A 19,346-nucleotide genomic window follows, 5' to 3' on the forward strand; every position below is an offset into this window, starting at 1 on the left:
AACGGGCGCCCATATGGGATCCAGGGTGTGCAAGGTGAGAACCTTAACCACTACACCATTGCGCTGGGCCCTCACTGTCACTTTTAAACACCTTTAATGTAAGACACGTTCACATTGAGACATATTAATACCTGTCACATTTTAACAGTAAACCAAGGCTAAGAAGGGCATTTCACTACATTTCTCAATATTATAGACCCAGTCCCAAACTGTAAACTTTCAGTTCAGTTGTAGTCAGAGGTTAATTTAAAATCTACAATAAAGGTTTGGTTCCCTAAATACAAACTGTCTTTGATACAAGCAAATATTCTTTTAGAACTATTAGGAGAAATAAGAGTTTTAACAAAACTCTCACAAAACTAATCTTGTATTATCCTCTAACAAAACAAGTGTACATTTTCGCCCCTGAAACATGGATTCTGTATATAACAGCATATGTTCTTTTGTTAAGGCTTATTTATTTAAAAGTCAGTATTACTGGGCTGGGGGGACAGAAAAAGGGGAAAAATATCTTGCACTGCTGGTTCACTTCCTAATGGCCATAGCAGTCAGGGCTGAATCACACGGACGCAGGAGCTCTGTCTGAGTCTCCATGTGAGTAGCAGGGCCCAAGCACGTGCGTGCTGCTTTCCCGGGCCTTCAGGAGGAAGGTGGAGCAGGCACAGAACAGCTGAGGCAGGCACTGCAGTGTAGCACACAAACAGCCATCACCTACAACACTGGGCACGGATTCAAATCCCGGATGCTCCACTTCCCATCCAGCTCCCTGCTAACGCACTTGACCTGAGCGAAAGCAGTGCTTAATGAGCCAAGTGCCTGGGCACCTGCACCCATATGGGAGACCTGGAAGAAGTTCCTTGCCCCTGACTTTGGCCTGTCCCCAGCCTAAGCCACTGTGACCATTTGGAAAGTGAACCAGCAGATAGAAGATCTTCCTGTCTCTCAATCTGTAACTATGCCCGTCAATAAATAAATCTTTAAAAAACAAAGTGGAGAAGCTGGAAAACAAACCAGTACCTGTATGGTAGTAGCTGTTTACCTTGTACTACAACGCCTGCCCCTATGAAGTCCTTTTTAAGCAAATACCTTACAAGCACACAAAATAAGTCATGACAAGTAAAGTTCTGCTCATCCCACCAAGGAATCCTAAGGAGTCAGGTGGTGCACCAAGAAATCACTGCCCAAAAGTTTACTCTTAAGTTCTGTTCTAAGATAAAACACACCAAACAACCATTCTGCGAAAATATCCATGTCAAACAGAGACATGGGAGGAGGTCTGGAAAAACGACATATCCGTTATTACGTGCAAGTAATTGAGATAAAATAACTAATATATTAAAAATTCTAACAAATGGGACAAGTCTTTTGTTTGGCAGTTATTACCCTATCGGAGACAACCACATTCCATATTCAAGCATCCAGGTGAAAGTTCTGGTTGGCTCCCGATTGCATGTGCCCCGGCAGATGACAGTGACAAACCAAGTAGTTGGGTCCCTGCCACTCAAGCGGGAGGCCAGGCTGGAGATCGTGGTTCCCGGCCTGGACAAGGGCCCCCGGGCCCACCTGTGGGAACCTGAGCCGGTCAGTGAAGCAGGCTGCCCTCGCTCACTCTCATCCTCTCTCTGTCTCTCTCACTCACACACACACATTCTCTCTCTCAAATACGTAAAAACAAAGATTTTAACACACACCAAACAGATCTGAAGTTATTTATGAAGTTAATTATGAGTTGTTTTATGTGTGTATGTTTTCTTAATAAATTGCTTACAATCTTCACACACTGAAATAAGAAAAAGCAGACTTCCCGAGTCTGAGCTCCGCCTGATACGCCGCTCCCCTTTACAAAATTCCCTGTCCTTGTCTCAACACTGTGTGGTATGCTAATGAACTGACAGCCAAGAAGCCTCTACAACTTTTCAAAAAGTTATGACTTCTTAAAAGTAGGATAAGAGTTCTGTAACACAGAAACTCTTTAAGATGTTACCAGTTTTCAAGTTCTCACCAAATTCGTTTACATTTTAAGAATTAAAATTTTCCGCTCTCCTCCTATGAAATTCTTTTTATAAGTATGGTCTTTGTGCTTTCAAGAGTATTTTGTAAATTTTGTCACTTACACTTTATTAAAATTTGACAACAGATGTTGCTGATTGTCAATCGACTCAATATCACATATTATACCTTCATTCAATGTGGATTTTCTGAATGACTGCCATGTGATTGCTAAGTGCAAACTTTTCCTAAAACTGTTTTTTTTAAGAAAGCAATAAATAACACGAATATGTAATGAAGTAAATAATGCAGACATAAATCTTAAGGTGACATAAAAGAGGATGGAACAGAAAGTGACGGGAGGTGACTATTGTTCTCTAAGGAGATGACCTGAGAGCTAAGCATTAAATAACGGTGAAGAATTAGAGCAAGGGCTTTCTCAAGGCGGAAAGCAAAAATGCCAAGATGGAAATAAGAATGGGAGGTCTGGGAAGAAATGAGGCGGAAATGCAGAGGCCATGGCAGCAAGACCACGGACAGGGTGGTGGGACTCTGCAGGCCACAGCTTTTATCTGATGGTTACCATGGGAACCGGGGGGAGGACTGTAAACAGAAGCACTGCCACCTGACAGTATCCTGAGACCATGAGCGTGCTGCCGGGTGAAGAATGACACGCAGTTAACAGAAAATGATCTTCTTTGTTTACAATGTCACTTCCTCCTCTCCTTCCCTTTCTGTTGCCTGAACACTGGACCTTAAATCCTCTGCTTACATCAGGGCTAGGGAACATCTTTCTCTGCCAAGGGCCAATTTGAATATTTTTAATACCATTCACCAGACACACAAAATCCAAAAATTTAAAAATGAACTATGCCACAGATTTATTAAGTTTCAAGTGTCACCTGTGACAGCCTGGCAGGACCAGCCCATGTGACTCTGAGGGCCCTGCGGGCTGGAGCATCTCCCTTGCACCACATGGACTACCTCGCTGGCAATCGAACTGCTCTTCTGTTACTCCTTTAACGTGTCGTTCATACCTTTCTTTTTGCTTCCAAAGTCTCAGTAACTCACCACTGCCAAAAAAATAAAATCCAAATTCCCTGACATTCAGAAACACACCACAAATCCTGAACCACACTTCCATTCCCTCTCCCACACTAATCCAGTGAGACTTAGTCCACTCAACGTGGTTCCCTGACTTCTTCCCGAACAGTTTCAGATATGCCACTTGCTGCTGCAGCAGCTCTAGGCTCGGGGACTCCTTCCCTCTTTCTTTTCCTGTATTCAAGCTCAGTCTCTTCTTCACAGCTCCGCATACACTCCCTTTAACTGTGCAGGGCAGAAGTTGGACTACAACCCACAGTGTTTAACATCATGACCTAGTATATACGAGTTCCACCATTTTACATTAAACTTTACTTTATGTAATGCACTTTCACTTTTATTTATTTTTAAAATTTATTCTTATTGGAACGGCAGATGAGATTTACGGAGAGAAGGAGAAACAGATCTTTCGTCCACTGGTTCACTCCCGAAACAGTCACTTTAGCTGGAACCAAATCAATATGAAGCCCGGAGCCAGGAGCTCTTCCAGGTCTCCCATGTGGGTGCAGGGTCCCAAGGCTTGGGGCCACCCTCTACTACTTTCCCAGGCCATAAGCAGGGAACTAGATGGGAAGTGGAACAGCTGGGACATGAACCGGTGACCTTACGGGATCCTCCCAGTGCTTGCAAGGTGAGGATTTAGCTACCAAGCCGTTGTGCCAGGCCATGAACTTTCAACTATACCATAACTTTTCCACAAAGTGACTTACTAAAACACTCTAGACCAGGCCCAAGTTTTGACGGTCAATGTGAAACCACTACTAGTGTGTCTTCCTGACACTAGTCACTTCACTAGATCATGCCATTAAAAGATGAAACCTACAAATATACAACTAAAATGACTCTAAGTTTAGGAAAGAGTCAGTATCATGTATTTTATAGATCACAATGATACGCACAGTATTTCTTAACCATGGCTGAAAAGAAAGATTCATATTAAACAGTTACTCAAGGGCCCAGCGCGGTGGTGCAAGTGCTTAAGGTCCTCACCTCGCACGCCCGGGATCCCATATGGGCGCCGTTTCTAATCCCGGCAGCCCCGCTTCCCTTCCAGCTCCCTGCCTGTGGCCCGGGAAAGCAGTCGAGGACAGCCCAAGGCTTTGGGACACTGCACCCCGGAAGAGGCTCCTGGCTTCGGATCGGCATAGCATCGGCTGTTGCGCTCACTTAGGGAGTGAATCAATGGATGGAAGATCTTCCTCTCTGTCTCTCCTCTCTGTATATCCGCCTTTCCAATTAAAAAAAATATATATGTTATAAATTAGGAAAAAAAACCAGTTATTCAAGATGAGATGGGGTCATGATTAGGGTCGCCCTGTGTTCGTTCATATCCATCTCATTTTTATTTGTAATTAACGGCCGACCCACACTTTGTGCCTTCCTACTTAATGGAACAGACTTGCAAAATGGGGAAACTCCAGTAAAGGACTCTGTAAGCTCTCATTTTCATTCCTTCCTCAGAGGCCTGTGGGAGTCCCCAGAGGGAAGACGCCGACTCCTGTCCCCTGGACCGCCTCCTTCTGCCACGCACACAGCCATGTTCTGCCCAGGAAGGCTCTGGGGTCAGTGTGCTCATCAGCCTTCCAGTCTCATCAAGTTTGTCAGAAGCGTAAGGCTTTTCTTTCAAAGGTATGGCAGGTATTTGGGTGGAATGGCCTCCCGTGAAGTCTTCACTAAGTTTCCTGACCAGTTAGGTCCTGTTCAAGCTGTTGACTCTGTAAAAAGCACCATCAGCAATCTGAACTGAGAAAAATGCAAAAACAATCAAGTGACTGAAAATCTTTATTATGCAGCTTCTTCCCTGGCGAAGGATCCAAAGGACAGGCCAGTGAGAGAGGGAAACTCCATTCTTCAGTCGTTGACATTCACTGCATTGCCCAGATGACCGGTACCTGCCGCAAGTGCAGACCCTCTAAAGCTCTCCTGCCTGGCCCCGTCTCTACCGGCTTGTTGCAACTTGTTCTGAGTCCGCAGGGACTGGGCAAGAACACAAATAACAAAGGCTCTGAACCATCAAGATCTGCCTTTCCAAAAACAATAAACAACTCTTTAAAAAAAGATCAGGCTGAGTAAAACCAACAGGCAGAGAAATCTGTCCCCAGATCTTCCCAAAAAATAACAGGAATTTTTCCATCAATTTTGAAAACAGCCAATGTTCCCTAACAAGCTGTAGGCTTCTGAATTAATTGTGGACAACAGCATGCAAGACCCCAAATCTCCAATGTTCTTAAGATAACCATCTGGAGACCACCCTGCCACTCACCAACAATTAAAAATCACCTACTCTAATTCTCACTGTATTTGCCCCACCTTTTTTATATGCAAGCAGCTTTATACACAAGTTTTTAAATCAATAAAAAGGGGAAAAGTAATTTGATCTAAATACAGGATTACAAAGTTGGAAAATTTCAAGAACATGAATTACTATGAATTTTTTTTTTTTTCAAAAAGAAGACAAAACTATCTTTTGTATACTTTCTTCATACAAGAATGTATTCAAAGCAAGGTAAAAGGAAAAGCAAAAATTCTTTTTATTTTAAAGAACACCAAAGCTAATATTTTTTTTCTTTAACAGATTAAGTAAAAATAGTATGCTGGTTAAAAAGAAATATTAAACAGACTTGTGCAAGAGTTTAAAAATATAATAATGGGGCCCGGCGCGGTGGCGCAAGTGGTTAAGGTCCTCGCCTAGCACGCCCGGGATCCCATATGGGCGCCGGTTCTAATCCCGGCAGCCCCGCTTCCCTTCCAGCTCCCTGCCTGTGGCCCGGGAAAGCAGTCGAGGACGGCCCAAGGCTTTGGGAACCTGCACCCGCGTGGGAGACCCGGAAGAGGCTCCTGGCTTCGGATCGGCATAGCATCGGCCCGTTGCGCTCACTTGGGGAGTGAATCATCGGATGGAAGATCTTCCTCTCTGTCTCTCCTCTCTGTATATCCGCCTTTCCAATGAAAAAATAATAAAAATAAATCTTTAAAAAAAATATATATATATATAATAATGATATAGGCTTTGGTTCTAGAAATATTTCAGTGTCATCCTTCTGCCACTCGATTAAAATACCTGCTCATTTAAAAATCTTGTGCCTACTAAAACTTTGGGGCTTTTGGCTACTTTTCAGAAATGGAGTATGGATTATTAAATTTAATTGTCCCTTTGGAACTGACACTCTGGCACACATTACGAATGTAAGAATCATATTGACACTGGTAAGAATCCTTGCAAAAGCTCATCTTGGAAAGGTTAATCCTGCATCACTTTTCAAGGAAACCTCAGGGAAAAGAGGGACGGCAGAGAAGAAAAAAGCACAGAGAGATGGGAGATGGCAAGAAACAACTTGAAAATTATTAAAATCTGCTAGCCCTGGGTTAATAAAGCCCATGAGCTTTTTCAAAGCTATCAGATGAAGAGGGACCAGCCTTTTAAGAGGTATGACAAGAAAAGTGCTAGAAAGTATTAGGCCTTAGTGGATGAACCAGGAACAGAAGACCTTCATTGGAGATAGCCCATAGCCCACTTATAAAAAGCGTGCATGTTATAGCCATGCCACAGCAAACAGTTTACAGGAAATACCAACACTAAAACCACCATCTAGTGCACCCTGGTGAAATGCTAGGCCGGAGGATACAAAGCTGAACACAATGTCACCAGCCTTTAAGGCAGTAACTATCCGCTTACAACAACAGATAGGAACAAAACACAGTGCTCAGTGGGAAAAGCCGCTAAGTCCGCCTTTTAAAAAGGCTTTGGTATCTATCAGATCTGCAGTTAGGTGGGCAGGCTATAAGAAGCCTTCTTATAAAAACAAAAATAAGGGGTTAGGCAGCAGTGCTTGGCTTAGCAGGTGAAGCCAGAAAATTGGGCTGCTTCACTTAAGATCCAGCTCCCTGCGAACGTGCCGGGAAAAGCAGCAGAGGATGGCCCAAGTGCTTGGGTCCTCGCGTCCACATGGGACACCAGGAAGAAGCTCCTGGCTCCTGGCTTCAGAGCAGCCAAGCTCTGGCCAATGTGGCCGTATGGGGAGTGAACCAGCAGACAGAAGATTTTTGTTTTTCTCTCCTTCCCTAACTCTGCCTTTCAAATAAATATATCTTTAAATGCACAAAGGCATGACAAAAAGTTGACAGCCATGAGATCTAATTTGTCAAAACTGGTTCGTGCAGACAATTCCTGTTTGTTAACTGTTAATCTAATCTGTGCAAAAGTTAGTATCTTATTCCTATAATTCTTGTATTCTCTCCCAAGCTTGTCCTCTCCCTACATTCTTTTCCACAGTAAGTGGCAACACCACCTAAACGTTAACAATTTACAGTCAGTTGACATCACTATGTTCTATCTATTACGCTCCATTCTCATTTTGTTTGTCTCTGTCTCCATGGATACCTTTCAAAAGGGTCCACACGCCTTTAATACCCCTTCACCCAACCATCCAATTCTTCCGGGAAGCAGAATACTGACAGGAAATACAAAATCGTGTAACATAGTTTCTGTCATCAAGGAACTCAAAATTTCATGGGGAGAGAGATGTAATTAAAATACTGTATCGGGGCCAGCACAGTGGCACAGTAAGTTAAGCTGTCCCTTGCGATGCTGGTATCTAGTACCAGCTGGAGCCCCAGCTGCTCTGCTTCCCACTCAGCTTCCTGCTAATGTCCCTTAAAAGGCACAGAAAATGGCCCAGGGACCACACTGAAACAGGTGAATCTGAAGCAATGTTTCCAAAACACAAATCTCAACATCACTCACTTGCTCCCAGGATGGAAGACCAGCCTCTTCCACGCCCAGCCTGCCTCACCTCATCCGTCACCTTTTCTCTCATACTGAACCTCCTGCAGTTTTCTTAATACAAGCTGCTCGCACGCTGTGGAGCCTAAGACTCCCTACAAACAGGGAACTTGTACAGAGGGTCTTCCAGGGCCTTGTGCTTCTCCACTGCTGGATGGACCACTCACACAGTATTTGTTTTTTAAGGACTATTTAATTGAAAGAGAGAGAGAATCTCTTCTCAACTGGCTTACTTCCCAAATGACTGCAACAGGCATTTCTGGATCAGGACAGGATCCAGGAAGGCCACCCTGCTTTCCCACACGGCTTCTGCGGTTACTTCACACCTTCCCAGGTGTGTTGGCACGCAGGACTACAACCAGCACCCATCACAACGGCTTATCGACTGGTCAGTATTTTAATGATCCATCTCTGAAGTTCTGCATTTCTCACTGACAAAAACTGCCTGACACAAATCTCTTGGGTAAACAGGCTGCCTACCTGACACTGAGTTATAATCCACACTTGATAAATATCTGAATTGTGTGAATAAATGAATGAACTGTAAAGAAAATTCAATGCTCAACAATTTGTCCTGTTTATGACCCACTCGTAAGAAACCTACTCCCTAGTAAGACCATAGTTAAGCCACAATCACAACTGAACCATCCTCAAAGACAAAAATGAAGGAGGTTATGACAGAAATACAAAATTCAAGAAAGTATTTACTTCTTCCGGCCAAGACTTAACATTGTGGAGGGGAAAGAAGTTGTCAACGCATCAGAACTGAGCTAGCTTATCTATTTCTAACAATAATACTACAACTACATACGCATTATTACGTGATTCTTCACAGGTAAAATGGTGCGTTTGCTTTTTAAACAGTAAATGAAAGCTGCATCTTAGCACTGACTCACCGATTCTTTTCCAGCTCATTGTGTGTGGATCTAGAAGAAAAAAAGAAAAGAAAGAGCATTAGCCATGCTTGTTGATAAGACTGTGGGAAGGGGAGTTCATCCCTGCTCTACCACAGCTGGTGAATTTATTTAACAGTGCAATATCTGGTCAGACTCTGCCAACCTCGCTCATCACAGAGCCATCTGCATTCATGAGGACTGCTTATTCAGAACGGACTAAACATTCTCAAACTGGAGTTTTTTTTTTAATGACATATCAGTACATGTTCTGCTTATAGTATCCCACATTTTGCTGACATGTAGATATTTTTCTCAAACATAATCTCATTTTGTTTAAAAAGAAAAAAAAAGTCCCTGTCTTCCTCTAGCTCCACTCTCCCAAACACAGGAAGTATGCTCAAACTGCAAACCTGAACCTGCCTTTATGATAAACAAAAACAAAAACAAAAAATTTTAATTTAATTTTATTTGAAAGGTAGAATTCCAGAGGGAGAAGGAGAGACAGAGAAAGAGAACCTCCATCTGCTGGTTCACTCCCCAAACGGCTCAGCAGCCAGAGCTGAGCGGATCTGAAGCCGGGAGACTGGAGTTGCCTCCAGATCTCCTCCCCTTGGCCATCCTCCACTGCTTTCCCAGGCCTTAAACAGAAACCGGACTGAAGTGGAGCAGTTGGGACTCAAACCAGTCCCATGAGATGCTGGCAACGCAGCCAGAAGGCTTAGCACACTATGCCAACTTATTAGCCCCATATAAGAGCATTTTATACAAGGGAAAAAAATGTTAACATGAGTTCAGAAGATCTATCAATAAAATCAAGGAACATTTTAAAAGACTGGAAGAATCTGATTCAAAATATTATCTGTGATTGTTTTCTTTTGGTGATGTTTTTTGTTTTTGCTTCCCAGTTTTTGTGCTTTTTAATTTGCTCTGATGATATCTTTCTTTAATTTAAAGGAATTTATTTATTAGATTCTAGGGTTCACAGTAACAAGCATGCTAAACAATGTGCTAAGCACATATCTCATTTTACACCAGAACAACCCTCTTGTTTTGTTTTGAAACAATCAAACTGTGGCTCAGAGAGGTCAAGAAACTTACTCCCAACCCAAGACTGTAAGAGGCAGTCTAAGTTAAGATCTGTCTCCTTGGGGTCGGCACTGTGCCTCAACAGGCTAATCTTTCCCCTCCAGGTGGGGTAGCCCATCTGGGTGCCAGTTCATGTTATAGCTGCTCCACTTCCCATCCAGCTCCCTGCTTGTGACCTGGGAAAGCAGTCGAGGACAGCCCAAAGCCTTGGAACCCTGAATCCGCGTGGGCGACCTGGAAGAAGCTCCTGGCTCCTGGCTTTGGATCCACTTAGCTCCAGCTGTTGCAATAATTTGGGGGAATGAAGCAGCAGATGGAAGATCTTTCTCTGTCTCTCCTTTTCTCTGTATATCTGCTTTTCCAATAAAAATAAATCTTAAAAAATCTGTCTTATTCCAAACTTCAAAGTCTTATTAATCTCCTGGTGGGAATCAATACTGAATAAAAGACGCATACTTGAAAGCTGAACTCATGGGCTCATACTGTGTGGCCTTGGGAAAGTCCCTTCATGTTTCCTCATCTGTGAAATAAGGAAAGTACAGTGAGTCTTCCATGTCTGCAGGTTTCACGTCTGCAGATTAAATCAATAGCAGACGGAAAATATCAGCCGGAGAGGGTTGCATTTACCCTGAACACCGACAGGCTCTCTTGTCATAGCATAACAGCTATTTACATATAACCAACTTGTACTTGGCACTGTAAGCATGCCGGAGGATGTCCACAGGTTATATGGAAGCAGCATGTCATCTGCCTTGTGCGACTACGACAAGGTTCATACTGAACAGCAAAAAACAATAAAATCAGTTACATTCAAATTATATCATAGTAGGTGCCCCTGAATGAACATGTAATACTTTTGCAATAACTTATCATTAACAAGAATTTTGAGGCTGGCACTGTGGTACAGTGAGTGAGTGAAGCTGCCACCTGGAATGTTAGCATGCCATAACGGGGCCAGGTTGAACCCTAGCTGCTCCACTTTCGATCCAGCTCCATGCCAATATACCCAGGACAGCAGCAAAATATGGCCAAAGTGCTTGGGCCCTTGTATGCATGTGGGAGACTCGGATGAGGTTCCAACCTCCTGGCTTTGCCTGACCCAGCCCTGGCTGATGTGGCCTTTTAGGGTTTGAACCAGCAGACCGAAGATCCTTCTCTGTCTGCGCTTTTAACTCCACCTCTCAAGCAAATTATATATATTTTATATAATATAATATATTATATATTATATAATGTTATATATTAATATATAATAATATAATGTATTATATTATAATACAATATAATAATATAATATAATATAATATAATATAATATAATATAATATAATATAATAATATGATCTATTTATATATAACAAATATATTATATAATATATTTTATATTATATAGAGAGTATATAATATATAATAATGTAATATATTATTATATTATATTATAGTATTATATATTATATATAATAATAATATTATATATATTATATACTCTCTATATATAATCTTTATACATATTTTAGGCTTCTATCATGAAAACTAAATTTTAATCATTTTCTCTGTTCTGATTAATGTTAAATGGCTTTAGAATATTATACAACTGACTGCTTTAGTCTCACTTTTTTTGTCCAAAGGATGTTTTAGTAAATCATACTCCAAAACCTTAACGAGGATATTCTAGCAGCCTTGTGATTTGTGGAAATTTTAAGCACTGGCTTAGTCCAAGAGCCAGAAGACTCCTTTGAGTTACTGTCTCTTATCCACTTTTATTCTCTTACTAGTTTCATAAAGTTCAAATGACATATAATAAAAAATAAGTTCATTTTAAACAGATTATCTTAATGAAAGCACTTCTCCCTTAAGGCGATAAAAAAGAACCTTAGACTATTTCAACAGTCCAGCAAAATTGACAGTGAATAAATATACAATTCAGATGGAAGAAGTTATAAAAATATACAATGGTCAGTTTAACAGACTCAGCTCAAATCTCAATACATAAAACAACAAAACCCATTATCACAATACAAGTATTTAAGTTTTAATAAAGTTCTTCTACTTAAAGGAAATGTTAGAGCCAATTAATAAGTTACAAGAGAGGAAACAATTTTTTTTTAATTTAAAGATTTATTTATTTTTGTTGGAAAGGCAGATATACAGAGAGGAGGAAATACAGAGAGGAAGGTATTCCATCCAATGGTTCACTCCCCGGGCGGCCACAATGGCTAGAGTTGAGCCAATCCGAAGCAAGGAGCCAGGAGCTCCTCCAGGTCTCCCACATGAGTTCAAGGTCCCAAGGCTTTGGGCCGTCCTTAACTGCTTTCCCAGGCCACAAGCAGGGAGTTGGATGGAAAGTGGGGCTGTCAGGATTAGAACCGGCGCCCATATGGGATCCCAGTGCGTTCAAGGCGAGGACTTAAGCCGCTATGCTATCATGCCAGGCCCGGAAACAAATATTTTAAATAGTTTTTAAAATAAATACTAGGGACCAGTGTTGTGGCACAGTAGGTTAAGCCCTGCCTGCAGCACCAGCATCCCTAAAAGGTGCTAGTTCGAGACCCCCTTCCAATCCAACCTGCTGGAGAAGCAGAAGATGATCCAAGCACTTTGAGCCCCTTCCATCCACTCTGAGAGACCTGAAGGGAATTCCAGGTTGTCTTGACTTGGCCCAGTGAATGAAAGACAACACGCTCTTTCTCTCTTTCAAGTAAGCAATTTAAAATAAACAAACAAAATACTCTCTAAAATGTAAATGGATAGTAATGAGGTTACCCTGGTCCCTCTTGTTGAGCAGGTTTTGGTTTAATTGCCTTTCTCTAAGGAGAAAACTAAGAATAGGCGAAACAAAAGGCAATCCACACACAAAATGCTACAGCAAGCAACCAACAGAATCGGTATTCCGCGGCAAGGGTAGACTGCTTGCCACAAGCTTACTCTGAAAAGTCAAGTAACCCACTGACAGTCATAAATGCAAAATATGCCAAACAATAATTATCGAATTCCAATATTATATTGAGCTCATTATATCAAACTTGGCAATAAAAGAATATATTTCACCCACTGCTGTGAGCAAAATTAAGACAGCAGGTTCGTCCTACCTCTCTCTCTATGGACTTTCATTATTTATTTTGTTTCTTTTTTAAGATAGGTAAGCGAGAAGGCTCTTGGCATGGTGGTTAAAATGCTGCTCCGAAGGGTCGGATCCCATGCTTGAGTGCCCAGGCTGAGGTCCCGACCGCAGGCTGGGTTCCAGCATCCTGCCAATGGGCACACAGATGCAAGCTCAGGGAGCCGGGCCCCTGATACTAATCCTGGGCACCCAGACTTGAATTCCTGACTCCAGCTGCTGCCTAGCCCAGTGATCACAGGCATCTGCTGATAGAACCAGTGGTTGGGAAATCTTGCTCTTACTGCCTTTCAAGAAAAAAAAAAAAGACATCTAAAACTATAAACCTTTTCATTGAACCAAGAAATGCTTGTCATATTTAGCTATACAGAGAGCAAAATTTAGCAAGTTTCCCAAATAGCAGAAATGCACTCATCAACACCCTACTGCCGTGTTCTTCCAATCTAAAGAAACTGATCAGCAGTACTGATTCCTATTTTGAAAAGCACAATTTTTAACACTGTGTAGTAAGTTAGGATAGAGACAAAAGCTCACAACAGTGAAGACCAGGCCAGGAGTCAGGACCTCTACCTATCTGGCTCCCACACTGAGTAACAGAGACTCAAGCACTTGGTCAGCACCCGCTTCCTCCCAGGAACAGCAGCAGAGACCGAGGACAGCACCCAAGGCAGAGGCTTAACCTGCCGGTCCCCAACGCCCATCCCTGTTACTTCTGCTTGGTTAAGTTTTTGCCTGTAATATCAGGTCAACAAATGTGAAAACCCTCAGTGTCCCAGGAGATTTTAGGCTGCAGGAAATCATAGCCACCAATGGGTAAAGTACGCCACGTATCATGATAATTAGATACATCAAGTATTTGCGGTAGTTTAAAGGAGCCAAGATTGACATCCAGATGGGGCTTGGGGAAAGGCGGCATTTGGCCCAGGGCTGAAGTTGAGTACCCGTGCTACAGAACAGTCTGGAACCTGCCAAGGAGGCGACATTCCAAGTGGAAAGGAGAGTCAGGCAAACCAGCAGGGCTGTGAAGCCCAAAGCAAAACCAGGAAACAGGAAAGGTACATAAAGACCTACTGTGTTAGAGGGAAAAGCTTGCGTTTAAATATTAACTCTGCCACTCCACTCACACTAACTGTATAACTTCAGGACAAATTGTTTAACCTGATTAATACTTCCCCATTTATAAAACTAAAATATTATCCCATGCCTTAGCTGTGATAATTAGAGAAAAAATTATATAGGAAAGCAACCAGCTCAACAAATACTCAATAAACATTAGCCAGTACTATTAATTTCATTCCATGTAACAAGACTAAAAACACACTAATCAAAATACTGTTAAATATATCTCGTGGGACATAACAGGTTCTCAGCGACATTCGGAACTGTCCTAAAACAAGCAAACAGAGATGGATGACTGCGGTTAGCAATCAACCAACCAACAGTGGGGAAAGAAGAGAGAAAGTAAACCACCGACACTGTTGGATCCATGTGGACACTAGAACGCTGGACTACACACCACTCTGTACCTAGAGTGTCAGAACACACACAGCAGAATGATGGCCTTGTGGCTGCTGTTGAGGGAAGCAAAGGAGAAAGCTGGGAGGGATGAGGGAGGCTGGAAGGGGAAATCCCTCAGCCTGAGGAACTGTATCATGAAAAATGAAGAATGAGAATAATCATGATAATCTTTGGGGGTGGGGGGAGAAAAGATGGCTACCTGGAGCTGCTTGCTCACTGGCTCAGCTGGGCAGGACTGAGGACACGGCACACACACGCTGCCTCATCTCCCGCACAGAGCGCAAGAAGCCAGAGTGAAGGCAACAGTGAGGAAATTAACAACTCACACACTGCTACCGTCAGAAGCAAGCTACGTGCTTCTCTCAGCCTGAGTCCAACCGGGCCCGTCCAACGACACCCCACTGAAATATCACTGAAACACTCAGCGAGGACAAACTGGAAGGATGGGAGATTCTGAGCCACCCACCTGGTTAGCCCACTGTCCCTCTCCAACCAGAAAGCACCTCTGAGAACAAACTCCAAAGAACTGGTCTCCTTTCAGATGCTGTTCTGACTGCCTAAAAATGCTCAGAGACAGAGACATTGTCCTCAGTCGTTCTCACTGAGTCACAGGTAATCGTTTTCACAAACAGCCCACGTTTAAGGAGATATTCTAATGTATTCCTAACTGAATGGAGCCATCATATCAACTATATCTGTGACTTTACTTTCAACTCAGCTCTAACAGGGTGTAGGGTGGAGGCATGGAAAAGCAGCACAGAACTACACAGCTGCCTGGGAGCAGCGAGGCATGGGTGGAAAGGGCAAGCCTGCATCCCAGCATCCCTACTTCCTTCTGGCCAAAGAAAAGACCTATGTCTCCGCTGAATTAATGAGAACACCTCTAATTTGTGAAAAACTGCAGTATTACGTTCTAACCCTAAAATGTCTAATAGCTATTATTCTTTGAGGAGACATGAATATCTTGTAACTGACATCCTGAAGTTCATAAATCATATACAAATGTACATACACACACTCTCAAAGGGCAATAAAACAAAAAATCTCAGCCACAATATGGCAGGGATCTAGGAAGCATATTTTTAATGCCGGTTAACAGCGAAATTCTACTGGGATTAGTGTGACAGTAAAACTTCTACTTATAGTATTCATCTTTCAAAATGGGTGGTGTTGCACAGCTGTTTCCATTAAAAGGTATATCTTATTTTTAAGATCTGCTGAATACAGTAAAAAAACTCAAATATTACAAACTTTTAGGGGAAAAATGTCTCATAAGAAATACATTGCTTTTTCCTTAATGACAAAAAACATAGCCACCACATGAAGCCCACAAAAACGAAGTATCTAAAAACAATGCAAAGAATACTTATGATCAGTACACTTCTTTCCTTAAAACTTAGGTATCGAACCTTGCATGATGGCTCAATGGCTAAATCCCCGCCTTGAACACACTAGGATCCCGTATGGGCACCAATTCATGTCCCAGCCACTCCACTTCCCATCCAGTTCCCTGCTTGTGGCCTGAGAAAGTAGTGGAGGACGGCCCAAAGCCTTGGGACCCTGCACCCGTGTGAGAGACTAAGAAGAAGCTCCTGGCTCCTGGCTTTGGATCAGCTCAGCTCCAGCCATTGCAGCCATTTGAGGAAGTGAACCAGCGAATGGAAGATCTTTCTCTGTCTCTCCTTTTTTCACTGTAAATCTGCCTTTTCAATTAAAAAAATTAAACAAATTAGAATACATGCATGTTAGGACTCAGCATTTCCATTCATAGCAAATACCAAACTACATATATTCCTTCTTCAAAGGACATAGAAAAGAATGCTCAGAAAGCTCTCTGCATACTAACCAACACTGGAAACAAAACATCCATTACTGGTAAGATGCAGAGGAGCGAGGCAGATTAATCCTCCACTTGAGATACTCATGTCCCAGCCCCCCGCCCCCATTCCACCCTTCCATAACCTAGTAGCCAAATCCTCGCCTTGCAACTTGGCAACTACCGGGAACCCAATACGGGTGCTGGTTCGTGTCCCGGCTGCTCCACTTGCATCAGTCTCCACACCTGTGGCCTGGGAAGGCAGTGGAGGACGGCCCAAAGCCCTGGGATCCTGCACCCACGTGGGAGACCGGGACAGCTCCTGGCTCCTGGCTTTGGATCCACTCAGCTCCAGCTGTTGCAGTCATTTGGGGAGTGAACCAGCAGATGGAAGATCTTTCTCTCTGTAAATCTGTCTTATCAACAAAAATAAATCTTAAAAAAAAGAAAAAAAGATCCAGCTTCCTGCTAATGGCCTGGGAGAGAAAAGAATATTGACCCAAGGCCTTGGGCCTCTACATTTACGTGAGAAACACAGAAGCAGCGCCTGGATCCTGGCTTTGGAGCAGCCATTTGAGGAGCAAACCAGCAGATGGAAATTCCGAGCTCTGCCTCTGAATTTCAAATAAAATAAATAAAGTTTAGTATATATAAATGTAGTAGCATGAATAAATTAGGAAAAACTCATACAATGTAACGGAAAAAAACTGTTAAAAATCCAACTATAATGCAGTAACATGAATTAATCTCCACAACTTCAACATAATGCTGAATGAAGAAGGCCAGTCACAGACAAGCACAGCCGCACATCACCCTGTCGTTCTAAGCTGGCAGCGCACAGCGCGACGTGAATGTCAACACAGTGGTTCCTCGGCCAGGCGCTGCAACTGGCTGGGATCTGGGCAAGTGGTTCCTAGGCCAAGCTGATAATTCTGTTTCTTCACTTCTGTCAGGATTCACTGAGCTGCTGCAGAAAAAAGAGCTACGTATTTTTCGGTATGTACATTCTATTTCAATAAATAGAAAAAGAGTTTCCGGAAACAATAAATAGAAAAAAAAATCACATAGCAATTGCATTCTCTAGAGAGAAATTTTGTAGGGGAAGGAGGGCAGGGAGGAAGGGAGAGAGCTCCCACCAGGGGCCATTCCCTCAAGGTCTAAGGGCAGCACAAGCCAAAGCCAGGAGCCAGAAAGTCCACGGCGTGGCAGGACCCCTAACACCGCACCATCACGACTACATCCGCAGGGAGCAGAGCCAGGCTCCTAACCCAGGTCCTGCCATCTCAACTAGCATTCCAACTGCCACCTGTAGAGAAGGCAATTCTTATTTCAAACACAGCAAAGGCCAGAACTTCACTGACAAACCTTTTGCATGCTACAACAACATCTCCACACACTTTGTAAAGGATCCTTTAGAACTGAAGGAATCATACACAGTGAGCTAAGTCCTCTAACAGCAGAATTACATATAGACTATAAACCACAAATCAGGGCCTAGAGGAGAAGCCTAGTGGCTAAAGTCCTAGCTTCGCATGTGCCAGGATCCCTTATGGGTGCCAGTTCTAATCCCTACTGCTCCACTTTCCATCCAGCTCCCTGCTTGTGGGAAAGCAGTCCAGGACAACCCAAAGCCTTGGGACCCAGCATTCACATGGGAGACCCAGAAGAAGCTCTTGGCTCCTGGCTTCGAATCGGTTCAGCTCCGGCTTTTGTTACCGCCTGGGGAGTGAACCAACGGACGTAAGATCTTTCTATATCTCCTTCCCTCTGCATATCTGCCTTTCCAATAAAAATAAATCTATTAAGAATAAATAAACAAACCACAAGTCAAATAAACCACAGATAAATTAGAAGATATACTGAAGCGAGTATTCCAAATCATGAAAACATCAAAATTTGCTAGATGTAATTAGACTGATTCTTATTTGTTAATACTTAGAAAAAAGAGAAAGCTCGTAAATCAGAAGTCTTACGTTCATCTTAAGTTAGCAAAACAAAAGTAATTAAACTCAAAGGGTGGAGACACTAAGTCATTACAGATCAAAGAGCAGTTCACAAAGAAATTAAGAAGCATCCTGAACCAAAAGACAAGAAAACATGACACACAAATATGTATTAGACACAACTAAAGCAGTGCCTTGAGAAAAATGTTATTTTAAATCTTTATGTGAGGTGGGTGAAGGCAAGTATAAAACAATCAGTGGTCTGAGATTCCACCTTAAGAAGCTACGAAGGGACAAACTGACCTGTAGGAAGTCCAGCACGGTGTCTGCCCACCGGCAGCTGGCAACACCTGGAGCTCTTTCTGATTATCCCAACTACAGGAAGCCCTGGCTCTTGGTAAGCAGCGGCCAGGGATGCCTCTAATCGCCCTATAGCACACCAAACTGGATTATCTGGCCTCCAATGTTAATAGTGTTGAGGCTGAAAAACTCTCAGAGAAAACCAACCACAAGAGGAGAAATCAGAACACAGCACTATCAATAAAACTCAACGCTGACTTTAAAAATAGGAACAAAACTGAAAAACAAAAACAAAAATTATAATACAAAAAGAAACAGCATTAGAAAGAAAATAATATGCATCATAAAGATTCAATTGGGCCTAGTGTCATAGCCTAGAGTGGCTAAATCCTCATCTTGCGCCCACCTAGATCCCATATGAGCGCCGGTTCATATCCCAGCTGCTCCACTTCCCATCCAGTTCCCTGCTTATGGCCTGGGAATGCAGTAGAGGATAGCCCAAAGCCTGGGACCCTGCACCTACTTGGGAGACCTAGAAAAAGCTCCTGGCTTGGGATTAACTCAGCTCCAGCCCATGCGGCCACTCAGGGAGTAAACCAGCAGATGGAAGATCTTTCTCTCTGTTCTGCTTCTATAGATCTGTCTTGCCAATAAACAAACAAACAAACAAAAACTTAGAAAATATCAACAACATTAAAAGGATGAGAGAACAGGGTCTGGTGCAGTGGGGTAACATGCTAACCCTCCACCTGCGGCACCAGCATCTCACACGGGTGCCAGTTTGTATCCTGGCT

The 19,346-nt window shown here is 42.8% G+C and overlaps 1 protein-coding gene across 4 annotated transcripts in view; it reads right to left on the reverse strand.

Annotated features, from left to right (window-relative positions):
- The window catches only part of MXI1 (MAX interactor 1, dimerization protein), a 75,777-nt gene that overhangs the window by 29,521 nt on the left and 26,910 nt on the right, over positions 1-19,346 (reverse strand). For 3 of the 4 annotated variants that reach the window (XM_040992130.1, XM_040992133.1, XM_040992131.1), the window contains exon 3: positions 8,773-8,802. The exons of the other annotated variant lie outside the window; for it this stretch is intronic. In XM_040992130.1, the coding sequence (XP_040848064.1) occupies positions 8,773-8,802 (30 nt within the window). The remainder of the gene's footprint in view (positions 1-8,772; positions 8,803-19,346) is intronic. 4 annotated transcript variants of the gene reach the window in all.

This window comes from Ochotona curzoniae, unplaced genomic scaffold (genome assembly GCF_017591425.1).
Source record: "Ochotona curzoniae isolate NIBS_2020 unplaced genomic scaffold, NIBS_Ocur_1.0 contig_66, whole genome shotgun sequence".
NCBI lineage: Eukaryota > Metazoa > Chordata > Mammalia > Lagomorpha > Ochotonidae > Ochotona > Ochotona curzoniae.